The sequence below is a fragment of the Podarcis muralis genome, chromosome 4 (assembly GCF_964188315.1).
Source record: "Podarcis muralis chromosome 4, rPodMur119.hap1.1, whole genome shotgun sequence".
In the NCBI taxonomy this organism is placed as follows: Eukaryota; Metazoa; Chordata; class Lepidosauria; order Squamata; family Lacertidae; genus Podarcis; species Podarcis muralis.
The window spans coordinates 99,028,945-99,042,825 of record NC_135658.1 but is presented as its reverse complement, the minus strand read 5'-3'; the positions used below and the strand labels follow the sequence as shown (position 1 = coordinate 99,042,825).

General features: G+C 43.3%; 1 protein-coding gene across 7 annotated transcripts in view; it reads right to left on the bottom strand.

Moving 5' to 3' along the window:
- The window catches only part of DACH1 (dachshund family transcription factor 1), a 344,361-nt gene that overhangs the window by 32,037 nt on the left and 298,443 nt on the right, over nucleotides 1-13,881 (bottom strand). For all 7 annotated transcript variants that reach the window (XM_028728383.2, XM_077927779.1, XM_077927781.1 and 4 more), the window contains one exon: nucleotides 3,405-3,552. In XM_028728383.2, coding sequence (XP_028584216.2) covers nucleotides 3,405-3,552 — 148 coding nt within the window. The remainder of the gene's footprint in view (nucleotides 1-3,404; nucleotides 3,553-13,881) is intronic.

Genomic DNA, 13,881 nt, shown 5'->3' with positions numbered 1-13,881 from the left:
AAATGGGTGTTTTTGTTCTCAAAGTGCCTTGCATAACAATCCAGTGGGCCCCTGAGGGCTTCAAGACTCTTATCCCCCGGAAAACCTCCACTAAATGGCTACCTGAGGACGCAATGGAGGTGGCAAAGTAGGCCTTCTCTGCCAGCTTTCCCACCATGCAGTAGGCAGGATTATGTGCTCTTATGCATGTTCAGTCACTATCGCAACAAGACTTGTACCTCTTGTGCGCCAGCTATCTCTGCACCTGTTTCATTGCCTGTAGCTCTCTGGTCAATCTAGGGACTGTTGGGGCTCTGCAATTTCAGAGAATGTGCAATTGGGTCTATGCCCTACCATGCTTTGCCATTCCATAGCATAATTAGGCCCTCGGTAGAACTCCCAGCACTGGCTGCAGGACCCCCTCGCCGCCCCCCAAAGCATTCAGGAACATTTTGGAATCCGTCTCCAAGGGCAGAAAATTTTAATAGGAGCCCCATCACTGCAGTGAGGGATTGATTCCGTCAGACCAAACTTCAAGAGGCAGTGAGGCATCGGAGGCTGGGGTTGGGCTGAGGGGAAGCGGGGGGCCTGGGGCGAAATGCGGGGCCGGGTAAGGCCGCGGGGGAAGCGCGGCTTAGGCCCCGGGGAGGCCGCCGGGCCTGCTGTGGGGTTGGAGGCCTACGGAGAGGGAGGGGGGCCGGTAGCGAGGAGAGGCCCAGGCCTAGGAGAGGCCTAGAAAGGAAGTATATAAGCTAAAAGGGCAAACTAAAGCAGCTCTTTAAAATTTGCTTCCAGGGGGTTGCTAATGTTGTGGTCAGGGAATTAATAAGAAAATAATTAAAATTAAAAATATGGGGCTCCTGACCTTTGAGCTGGTCCTTAATAATGTGGGTGGGAGAAGGCTCCCCCCCCAAAAAACCGCGTTGCTTTCCCATGTTGGTCCTACTCGAGAGTAGGCTCATTGATAGGTAAGTAACTCGGGGCCCTTCAATTTCAGATAGGTTCCACTTAGGTGGATACAAACCTCTTTTTAAAGTAAACGTTTAAGGTAGCATTTATTTCTCTCTCTGCTCAGTGTTTTATTTTTTTTTAAGGGTTCCCCTTTATTTTTCCTCCCCCTTGTTTTTGCGGCAGAATAAGCCTACCCCCCCTTTTTCAAATACAAAAAGAATTTTGGATTGGAGGATATGCTAGGGCAAATAGATGAATTTCATAATGAAATATTTTTAGAATGTGTGATTATTTGACTGTTTGATTATTTGATTGTTGTTAGCCGCCCTGAGCCCGGCTTCGGCTGGGGAGGGCGGGATATAAATAAAATTTATTATTATTATTATTATTACAGTGGATAACAGCGTAATTTCAATCCCCTAACCTACAGACCACCCTCAGCCCAAGACTAGATTGCAAGTGTGCCCTACCATACAAGTTGAACAGGTGACAAACTGAGAAGCCCCAGGGTTTTCTTAGACGTTCTGAGCTGCCTTCCAAGTGCACTGATTATTTCTAATGTTATTGGGGGTGGGGGAGAGAATCCTTTTAAGGTATTGGGGTACATTGGACCCCTTCCATTATTTGCTGTGAGCCCAGTATTTCACCTAGGCATTTTGTCGTTATTTCTCTTTTGCTTTCCCCTTCGTTAACATTGTGAGGACCAATGCATCCCAATAGTGTTTTTTTTGTGTGTGTGTGTGTGTGTGTTAAACTATGTTTTTGGAATGTGATACTACTAAAACCTATTTCCCCTTTTAAACTAGAATCGTTTTGAAATTTATCGTGATCTTTAAAAGGGGTCTACTAAATGCCAGCAGCAGATTGGTGCTATTAAAAAAATGGTGAATGAGGTTTAACAAAGAGTTTTGGTCATCCACCCAGGGTTTCTGCTCTGCAACCTCGATTTGCTTTTAAGATTACCTAACAGTATTCTCTTGACCATGCTAGCAAACAACCCAATTTGAACAGCAAGGGGACGTAGTAAGGCCTTCTCCAAACTGCAATACTTCCTTCCTATAGAGTCTCGTTTTTTTCAGAAGTGGTGTAATAGTTCTTCTTTGGGTTTTGCTCCAGAATCTACAGCTATGTGCAGGAACTCTTAGTGCCTCCTGACAATCTCTACCATCCCTAGCAGTGCTTTTCCTTTCTAAGCGCACAACACCCGTGAGAACACATGAATGGGGAGAAGGAAGAGGGGCCTGATTTGGTCAGCAAGAGTCCATGAAAGCCTCCAAGTTCCTTTTGAGTGCCTGATGATATCATCAGACACAAAAGGGGCCTGGCCGATTCATAATTAATCCAGGGGAAATGATTAATTTTCAGTTGTCCAGTGAACATCTGGGCAATTAATCCAGTTCTCCTGGATTCATTACAAATCTTCCCAGGGATGTCAATCTGCTGGTCATTAACTTTATGTAGATTACCTAGCCCCAGTTGTGGTGTCATGATTCCAAACTAACTTTATCCCTTTACCTATGAGGTACAACTACCAAATGTCAGGTCCTAAAGTAGAATAATAACATTTAAGTAAGAATCATTTGAATATCCCGTTTTAGAAATGTGTTTTGGAAATAGCCAATGAATTAAAATTGACCTACATCAAATAATATAAATATCCATTTTCACGACATGCTGTCTGAAACATTGTGAATTCCTTTTGACCTTGCTGCTGTCAAGACTGTGGTGAAGACAAGAAAATTTTCTACACTCAAAACCTACAGTGAAATTTTTGCACTGAGCATTGAAGCGATGTAATTTTCTGTGTGGAACCTTTTAAAGATAAAAAGGGTCTTTATACGAAACCACATGTTGTATCATTGGCAGTTACTCTTGTGCAAGGGAACTAAGGCAAGTCATATGTGAATAGTGGCATGGTATCTTTGGAAATGTCACCTTGCCAACAAAGGTCCGTATAGTTAAAGCCATGGTCTTCCCAGTAGTGATGTATGGAAGTGAGAGCTGGACCATAAAGAAGGCTGATCGCTGAAGAATTGATGCTTTTGAATTATGGTGCTGGAGAAGACTCTTGAGAGTCCCATGGACGGCAAGAAGATCAAATGCATCCATTCTTAAGGAAATCAGACCTGAGTGCTCACTGGAAGGACAGATCGTGAAGCTGAGGCTCCAGTACTTTGGCCACCTCATGAGAAGAGAAGACTCCCTGGAGAAGACACTGATGCTGGGAAAGATGGAGGGCACAAGGAGAAGGGGGCGACAGAGGACGAGATGGTTGGATAGCGTTTTTGAGGTTACCAGCATGAGTTTGACCAAACTGCGGGAGGCAGTGGAAGACAGGAGTGCCTGGCGTGCTCTGGTCCATGGGGTCACGAAGAGTCGGACACGACTAAACGACTAAACAACAACAACAAAATCTTTGGAAAACTGAGATAAGGCATGAACCCTATAAATGATTATGTTTCTATTATCGTTACCTCTGTTCTTCTGTTCCACTGCCAACTGTTTTTCAAGTGTTTCCCTCAGTTCTCGTTCCCTGAAAAGTTCCATTTTCAGCTCTGTCTTTTCCAGCTGGACTTGCTTCTCCTGAGCCCGAGCATTGTCTATGGCAACCTTCAACAGGCCCTGTTGGGAGACAAAGTTCAATGGAGTAATCTTCTGAAATATTAAGCTACCCCATCAATGTCTGTTAGCTATGTAAAATCCCAATAGTAACCTGCCGGTACATTATAACATGTTATCAAATCATAGCACAGTTGCAGCATTGTGGAGAGGGAAACAACAGAAATAGTACAAAACCTCTTGACACTTTTATTCATATAATCAATAGAAACACACAACTTATAGAAACATGCCACAAGCTTTTATGGGAAGGAGCTATTGCTCAATGGAAAAGGACATAGCTTGCATGCAAAAGATCTCAGGTTCAGTCCCTGGCATCTCCCAAGTAGGATGGGGAGAGAATTGTCTCAGAAACGCCAGAGAGCCTCCCTTCAGCACTCCGCAGGTAAATGAGATTCTACTTCCAGAATAACAAAGACACAGAAATCATTCCGGGTTAAATGCCGCACTGTACACAGTTAGTTCTTTAAGCGACCTCTTTTGAGATCATAGTTTCAAACAATGTGGTATTATAACAAAAAAAAAGTGGCAAAAGTGTCAGTAAATGCAAAAGCTCACAAGCAGACCTCCTTTACATTTTGACGATCCCTTCTTGTTGAACAATAAAACCTAGCTGCTATGGCAACTGCCATCTTTACTCAATCAGCAACATTCATGTACATGTTTCTTCTTCATCAGGAACAAACAATTAGTAACAAATGAAAGAGATCATTACATCAAGTGCCCTTTTAGATCACCCCAATTAAAACTTTAGTTTAGCTGTATTTTAATTCTAACATACCAAATTCTAATTTTCTGCTCTGATTGCTCTTGTTGACTTATCTTTGAAAGATGTACTCGCAGCGCAAAGCCTAGAGATTTATTTAGCAAGATGCCAATGTTGGCACCACTTAACGTGTTGATTGGTTGTATTATCAGTAGCAATGGAAAATAAATTACTATTAAACTATTATTGTCCTTGGCTGACAAAACACAATATTTTGCTGTTCTTTAAATATGAAACAATCATGGATAAACATGGAGAATAATGCTAAACTGCAACACTGATGGGTGTAATTTTATGTTAAGCACCTTTGCAAAGTGTGAAGCTGCTAAGAGCATGTTACATTTTCATTGGGCCTCAGCACCATATCTTCTCATCCACCCTATTCCCCTAACATATTTTTGAAACACTTTCTTCTAATGCTCCTAATGGTAATGCACTGTCTACTGCTGCTCATTATGTCTGGGAAAATATTAGCATTTTTGGCTCTGAAACCCACTAGGGACAACTTACAACCTATGGAAAATGAACTTTCGTTTTTAGAAGTTATATCCAGCACATCAGCAGGGCAGCCAAAATATTACACTTGGAGCCAAATTGATGCGTATGCAAAAATGTTACTGCTGCCAATGGCAATCCTAATGTGATGCACTCTGAAATAATAGGTATTAACTCATAGTCAATGTAGCAGCGTGAGAGAAGGGGCAAATAACGTAGCCCCCAGGACCCTCAGATGCCTTTGAGCCATCAACAATAGTAGTAATTTCTGGGCTGTTTGGATTTGTGTGAATTCTCTATAGACCCATTGAAAAAAGATTTTACAAGACACTTTGGCTAATCCTCTTCCGTGATATTAAATCAATGTGCTGCCAAACCACTGAAAATGCAGTGCAAACTAGGACTACAATTGTGCACAGGTAGCTTACTTGACTCTCACTGACGTCAAGAGCATTTTAAATGCCTAATGGTTGTAGGATTACTGCCCAGGACAGCAACACAGGGAAATATATTCTTTTATGGAGACACAGACTTACAGTGAAGTTGACCAATGGTAGTAAAACCAAGAAAGTCAGGTTTCTTTTAAGGTAATAAGGCTGTATCATAACAGGCCATTACTTTTAAACCATTTGTACAAAACTCTCTAATCCCAAACTGGAAAGAGATTATGCAGAGAAACCCTATCAAAATAACTGGGGAGACATTACCAGCAGCTAATCCGGCTTCATCTGGTTTATAGCACTGAAAGTCTTGGTTGTCCTGACTGATGACCTTTAGCAGGAGAGAGGCAGAAGGCATATGACCCCAAACAGATTTCAATATCATTAACCATGGTATTGTATTAAGAGTTGTTCTCTGGGCTGAGAAGTTGGAGATATAGAAGCTTCACTGCTACCTGCAGGGCTCGTTTCAGAGAGTAGCACTGGGGGACTTATGCTTGACTAGTACCATTAGATGCCAAAAGGTTCCATTTTGTCCCCCATGTTCTTTAATATCTACATGAAGCAGCTGGCAAAAGTCATCTCTGGATCTGGAGTCCGGTGCCACCAATATGTGCATGAGACCCAGCTTTGTTTCCCCTTGTCATTTAAATAAGGTGAGGCTATGCAGGTACTGAATTGGAGCTTGGGGGCAGTAATGGGCTGGAGGACAGCCAATAAACTGAGACCGATTTCTGTTAAAACGGAGGTAATCTGGATAGGCAATTTACATGTCTGTGAAGTCGATCAACAATTGGTTCAAGAAGGGGTGGCACACCCCTTGAAGCACCAGGTTCATAGTCTGCATCCAGCATTGTAACTAGATGGCCAGGGGGCATCAGAGGCATGTAGTGCCAATCTTCCACTTACAGCTGGTTTGCCTTCTATGGCCATTCCTGACTGAGATAGACCAGTAACTCATGCTGTTTAGCCATATTTACAGCTAAAATAATCTAAATGGAAGAAGATCCAGAACCTACAAGTAGTGCAGAATGGTGTTACTAAGTATTGTGGTTTACAATAACCATATACCACTAGTTTTACAAGAGTTGCAGAAGTTGTCTGTGTGAGTCCAAGCTGCAACCAGATAGCTCAGTGGGTAGAGCATTTGAATGCAAGCTGCCCCAGGCTGGAAAGAGCAATTGTCATAGTTATATGCACTTTTGTCATATGGGGAAAGATAGTAGTATGCCCAGTAGAAACAGTTTACAGGGTAGTATGTGTCTAAACCGCTGAGCCTCTTGGGCTTGCCGATCAAAAGGTTTTAAGTTTTTTTGTTTTTTAAAAAAGAGAGTCTAATGCCGTTCTTTCTTGACTTTCTGACTCATGTTTATAGCTTTCATTCATCCTTCAAAGCAACTACTTAATTGGGTACACTTTCAGAATAATAGGTACAATCCGGCACTTGAGTCCAAATATGGCCTCAATGTGAATTGCTGTGCGGTGCCCACTGGTGGAGGAAGAGGAGTGTTAGAATTCCTATTCCATGATTGCAGTCATGGGATTGTTGTCTATCACATGTGTTTTGACTCCAAAAAGTGGGAAGTGATAGAGACAGGATGTTTGTGTTACTGTGTTCCGTGAAGTGGGACTATTGTCCTTTGTTTTTTCTCTTTGCTGTCTGATGCTAGAGAGAGAGGGAGCCATGTTGCAGTGCTCCGTGTGTGTTTATATATAAATAAAGTAGATTAGCCAAAATGCTGAATTGCTGAGGTCTGTTACGCAACTGCGAAGACTCTGAGAATCCCTAAGTGTGCCAATGTCTGTTGGCATCGGTCGCTGTGATGTTTGGGCAGAAGAAAGCTTTTGAAGCTCCCGAATGATCAACCAGGAGGGAGGGAACATGCCAGTCGGGCATGTGTCTCTGCCAGGGTCCTACTCAAGTGAAGGCTGAGCTCCTGACAGAGCGCACCACCTCTAGCAATGCAATCCCTGTGGGGTGCCATTGCGGCTGCCCCCCCCCCCCCCCGCAATGGGTGCCACACCCCTGCAGGCGGAGTGTCTCACCCCTGGGACGCGTGCCAGCCCCGCCTGCTCTCCGCCCTCCGGTGCCAGAGCATGAAGCTCCACCACTGGCTATGCCACTAGTGCGACTAGGACATACTGGGATGCCCTGAGGATAAAAAGAGCATTTCTTATGCACTTAGGGCAGAGCAATATATTATGTACAACTGCTTATCACAAACCCCATCTGCCAATCACTTGGGAATAAGCAGTTTAGGGAGAAGGGTGACTTAAGAGTGCAGAACAAGTGCTCTGCAACTGTTCCCCAAAACTCCTTTGCCCTAAAAGAGAGGTTCAGATATGCATTTAGCCTGGCAAATGCAGAACTGCAGCAGAAAAACACAGGACAGGGAAGCACTAAATACACTCTTCCTCTTGCTGTTTCTCCTATCCAAATGCTCCTACCTGCTTTATGCAGCTGTAAAGGGTTTATTTTACTTGCTCACATGTTCCCACCTTACAGCTTAAACGAATTAATATTCACTTTATTTGGGATGATTTTTTAAAACATAAATCTGAACCTGTTCCCTCCTTGCCATTTTCAGATCATTTCCGCCCCAGGCAAACACCTTTTATCTCTGCTGACTGCTTTTATACTGTTCTTCTGATTTGTGTTGCTTTTATTGTTTTTTTCTTTTAATTCCTTTTAAAAAATTCTTTACTTGTCCACATGCTGAAATACTCTTCAAAGGCCCTCCTTCACAGCTGCCTCTGCTACTTGAAGTGAGGTGGGTGTAAAAAATGGGTGAGTTCCCAGGGGGACTCACCTGGCACCCACACCTATGTCTTCTAGGCTATCACCTTAGTAATTTACCTGGGCATAATACCCATGAGCTTCTACCCATGTAAACTTGCATAGGATGAATGGGATCAGGAAAAGACCCTTTCAATCTATTTTCTACTTATTATTGTTGTTTTTATCCCTGCCTTTCACAGTTTTTTTCTTTGTTTTTATTAGCTATTACCCTAGAAATCTCAAAGGGCGGAATAGAAGAGTTTTAAATATAAAGGTAAAGGGACCCCTGACCATTAGGTCCAGTCGTGACCGACTCTGGGGTTGCGGCGCTCATCTCGCTTTATTGGCCAAGGGAGCCGGTGTACAGCTTTCGGGTCATGTGGCCAGCATGACTAAGCCGCTTCTGGCGAACCAGAGCAGCGCACGGAAACGCAGTTTACCTTCCCGCCGGAGCGGTACCTATTTATCTACTTGCACTTCGATGTGCTTTTGAACTGCTAGGTTGGCAGGATTAGGGACTGAGCAACGGGAGCTCACCCCGTTGCGGGGATTCAAACCACCGACCTTCTGATCGGCAAGTCCTAGGCTCTGTGGTTTAACCCACAGCGCCACCTGCGTCCCTTGGGTTTTAAATATTGAAAGTACATAAAGAGTGGTATCCAGTGGGTGCTACACTGTTGATGCAAGTCAACTGCAAGTGGAATATGGATGGATGCAGTTTTAGGCCATTTCTTCACTACCTGCAATCTTCTGTAACTTCCTCCTCCCAAAAAACCCCATCTCCTTTCACACTACTTCTTCTTCCTATTCTTCTTCTTCTTCACCCTAAGGTACCAGGGTGGGTTACATTAAAAACCATACTGTTGCCATCCATCTGTCTTGCGAAACAATGGGGTGCACTTCCAGGGATGAAGTCAAACCATGGTCTTAGCAGCACCGAAGCGACCTATCCAGGGTGCAAGCCTCGGCTGTGTGTCTGGAGGTCCTGGGCTGCCCAGGCAACAAGACCCACCCCCTTGGCCTTGCTGATGTGGTTCAAAGGAAAGCAGAGCAAGACATTTGGCACCAGCTTGGCTGCAGGAGTTGCTAGAAGTAGGCATACAAGGCACCATCCAACTGTCTTAGGGACTCCACTCCAGATTTGTGTAGCGTTTACTCCAGAAGTTTAGGGTCAGAGTTTTCCTTCTCCTAGATGTGTTGCACATGCAAAAACTGCCTTATTGATGGTAGGGCCCACTATTGGTCTCATCTGCTCAATCTGCCTAACTCACCAAGGACTTGAGACCCATCCACTACCCTCACCTGGTTTAGTCGGCCGGCTGAGGCCGATCCTGGCGTCTGGCCACTGTCGCATGCTGGCAGCTTCTAGGAGCCACAAGCAAGATCTGAGTGCAGGGTGGGGACCAAAGGTGGATAAACTACCCCAGAAGAAGCACGATGTGCCCCTACCAGAGGTACTATAATTAAATAATTTATTATTTATATCCCTCCCCTAACAGCCAATACACCCAAAAACAATATTAAAAACAATTTAAAACATTGTTTTCTGTCAGCGGAACAATACCTATTGAAATCCACCCATATGCTGTATTTTTTATTTGTTGTAATCCACCACGGAAACACATTGAGAGGCAGAGTATAAATTCCTAGAAATACATAATATTAATAATGGCTGCTTTTGTATTTTCCTATATCAGTTATTTTTTTTGGGGGGGGGGATTAATTCATGATTTTAAATGGCCCAGCAAACTCTTTAGAGAGAATACTTCTGCTTATGGATTGTTTGTTTGCCATCTTACCAAACGTTATTTTGAACTCTCTGTTCACTCTCTGTTCTCTGACTGCTTCATTGTCATAACTCACACACGGCTATTTTGTACGCCAACCAACATAAATACACAGGAAGTAAGATAGATGTACCCAACTACTTGTAACTTTCCACTCTCATTAGCATTCTGGTGAAGAGAATGTCATTCTCATAAATGTTTGCAGAAGGCAGATAAAAAAGGTACTGAATACAGTCGGTGCTAAATTGCAGCTTTTGTTTGATCTAATGCTTGCAAATTATTTTGCAATATTCATATCTTGTTGCAGTACAGGAACTCCCAAGTGCAAGTGCAATCATTGGTTTTTTTTAATACATGACTTCATCTTGCACACTTTTTCTTAATTGAAGAACCATTTTGTTCATGAACAAATCTATTTGTATTTTAAAATCTCATGTTCAGGTAATTCATCTGATTTTTATTATTATTAAAATGCTTTGTTTATTTCATCCATTGGCTCATAATGTACAACTCTGAGTTTAAAAGAGTACTGGCAACTATTTGCAATTATATGACTTGAAACAATTATTCCATTAATTAATTGCTTAGATTTAAATAAATTTGCAAAGAATTGCCAAAACATTAAATATAACTGCATTTTAAGCTATCAAAGGAAGTCTGAAATACTGTAGAATGAACAATAGTTGCTACTCAAGGGAAAATACTACTTCAGTTATTTTTTTCCATTTTGCATTAAAATAAGAAACTAACATTAAGGCTTAATTCTTGTTGGCGTGGTAAATTCAAGAGATATGCCTAGAATTGTGCTTAGAATGACAGCTAGAATTCCACCCCCACAAAACCCCTTTCTTCACAAGCTACTGTTTGGGGGATTTGGGTGGAAAAACGTGTTCCCCAAATGCTATTGAAACATCCCCCCTCTGTTTTACTATTTGCAAATGGGGTGGCAAAATGAAGGGGGTGCCTTTCAGCTGGGCCCTATTTATACGACTTCACACTTCTGCTGGGGATTCGCATTATGGCATTCTTGTTCTTGTAAATAAATCAGATAGAGATGTTAAACATGTGCAGGAGAAGGGATATTCACCTAGCCTGCTTGATAATGCTAATTCTGAAAGTGGAAGAAAATTCTCTGTATGAACAAGGATTTCATCATGTGAGCCTTTTCCAGCAGGCTTAAGAGGTAGGTAGACCCCAGGCTCAGGTCTGCCATATCAGTGAGTACTAGGCCCCAAAGAGGAGGCATGCCCTGAACTTGAAGTCCATCAATTAAAATTTGCCCTCCCTGATTAAAATGAACTTGCACAGATAAATCTTTTGAAGCTTTAGCTGATTAATCTATGATTAAATCTTGCAACCCAACCCTGGTTTAAAAATGGATACAATTTCCCCCAATTTCCTACTAATAAATGGACAGAGCTGCAGAGACTACATAATCAACCACAGAAGATGCATTTGAATACGTAATAATAATTCAAATCATGATTTGGTGCATGAGTGAAAAGCTGTCCCTTCAGGTGGCCCCTCTTCCTCTCATATGCAGGGCTTCATATATTACTTCCTGGTCTAATCAAACCATAATTTTGCGGGGACATCTGAACTTGAAAACTATGATATGGGATAGCAGTCCAAGGCTACAAACCATGATTTGATCCTGGTGTGTAACACTCACATATTTGCCACTTCAGACACATTGTGGCCTGATTAGCACAGGCAGAGGTGGAAGGGATCAGGAGAAGATGGAGCACTTGGGTCCATGCCTTCAATACAGCCAATGCTCAGACTCAAGTAACAGTTGAATTGCTGAGCTACAACAAAAGCATCCCAGCAGCAGTATTATGGATGTTCACTAGGAGTGGGGGAATGTTCACTGGGGGGGGGGGGGGGGGGCGCGAACCAGCAGGAGCACCAGATTGGACCTGCCAGTGCAGCCACACAGCCGCAACCTTGAAGCCACCTCACCCCTTCCTTTCCCAGTGGCACTGTCAACACCACTGGAGGCTATTGTGGTAGGTCCACGTTTCCAGTTGAGCTCCTCCTCCTCAGGTAAACTGGCAGGTTTCTGTCATACTGTAAAATGACCATTCTGGAAAAGAGCACTATTACTGGCATGGAACCACCAAGCAACATTGGGGGCCAGGCTACCACGTTTTTGATTACCAAATACGTAAGTAGGCTTTGGGTATTTATCCTGAATCAACCAGCGTGACAGCTGGTTGTTTTGCAGTGTCGATCCTGGGTTAAGACTCTCCCAGACAGGGCCGACCCCTTCAGGATTGCCATCTTAGGGGTTGTCATGGCCCACTGATCCCCGATTGGGCTTCCAGGCAGAAGTACCTCCCCCTAGACCCCTTTAACGGGGTACCCCTGTCTCATGAAAGTTCCCAATTCCCCCCACCCAGCCTAGACTAAGGAGGCAATGCCTCATCTGCCAACAAGTTGTGACAATTGCTATGTGGTAGGCAAAACCTTCCAGACGAGCTTGATTTGTCTGCAGCAAATTCCTCCCTGGCCCCAAAACAGTGACCAAATATTTCCACAGAACTTGCCCACCCACCTTTGTGCAGGGCCATATGAAACATAGGATAGGAGGATGGGGAATCCAGCTCTGACTGAGCTGACAGTCTGGACCTGAGCGAAAACCAGGGGTGGGAGTCTTCCCTCAGGTCTGCCATGAAGCCCTGCCACTACCTGCTTGCCTGTGATAGGTCTGTTCAAATGCAGCTTGCTTGTGATAGGTCCATTTGACTACAAGCCTCCCAGCAACCTGCCCAGCTAGAGGAGGATGGAGTGTCATCTCCCAATGGTCAAGTGGGGCTAGAAATTTGCCCCGGACTCAGAGCACAATCACCACTCACCATCCTACAAATGTAAGCGGTCCTTATTGCACCACAGTCGAGAATTGCGGTGAACCTACTTTTGGGTGCAAGTCATAGGTAAAGCTAAAGGGACCCCTGACCATTAGGTCCAGTCGTGACCGACTCTGGTGTTGCGGCGCTCATCTCGCTTTATTGGCCGAGGGAGCCGGCGTACAGCTTCCAGGTCATGTGGCCAGCATGACTGAGCCGCTTCTGGCAAACCAGAGCAGCGCACGGAAATGCCGTTTACCTTCCCGCCAGAGCGGTACCTATTTATCTACTTGCACTTTGATGTGCTTTTGAACTGCTAGGTGGGCAGGAGAAGGGACAGAGCAACGGGAGCTCATGCAGTTGCGGGGATTCGAACCGCTGACTTTTGATCAGCAAGTCCTAGGCTCTGTAGTTTAACCCACAGCGCCACCCGCATCCCATGCAAGTCATAGTATGACACTAAAAAAAGCTCCAGTAATATTTAGCTCTAAGAAAATGATAAATAAGGCTAAACCATAAGAAATTATCAAAACCATACTCTTCACACTTTGCAGTCAAATCCTATACATGTTTATTCAGAAGCAGGTCTTAGGCTCCAATAAGACCCATGAAACCCATTGAGATTTTTTTCTGAGTAGACACATAATAAGATTAAGCTTTTTTAACCTCTATAGATATACTTCTAAACTGCCAACTCATTAAAAATATCATGGTGGTATGCAATAAAACAGACTTATGATTGCTATCATTGCTTCAGAGACATAAACATGGAATATTCTGTATGTATCAATAAATTATCAGTTGCACATGGCATGCTTTCTTTTCACCATATCTGAAAATCTGATTAAATTTATGATTAGAATAACACTACTGTTTTTGGATAAACAAACGATAACATGACTTTTTTTGTGGTTTATGAGTACACTAATGCTCTAGATATATTCCTGCCTACCTGCATAAATGAGGTCCTGATGTGCTGAACAGGTTTCTAACAGTTCGACAGATTGAACCAAGCTTGGAAGCTCAGCACTAAATGTAATGAACCTGCTTAAATGAGTAAAGAAGGAATTGATGCTACTATTTCTTCGTTAATCTAACAACTGTTTCTTCTCTTCTGTTCTTTGTACTGGGAGGAACTTTCACAAAGATTCCATTTGAAGGTTTATACACAGAAGACACAGCTGGAAGGAGAATTGAGAAGGCTCCATTTTTTTTA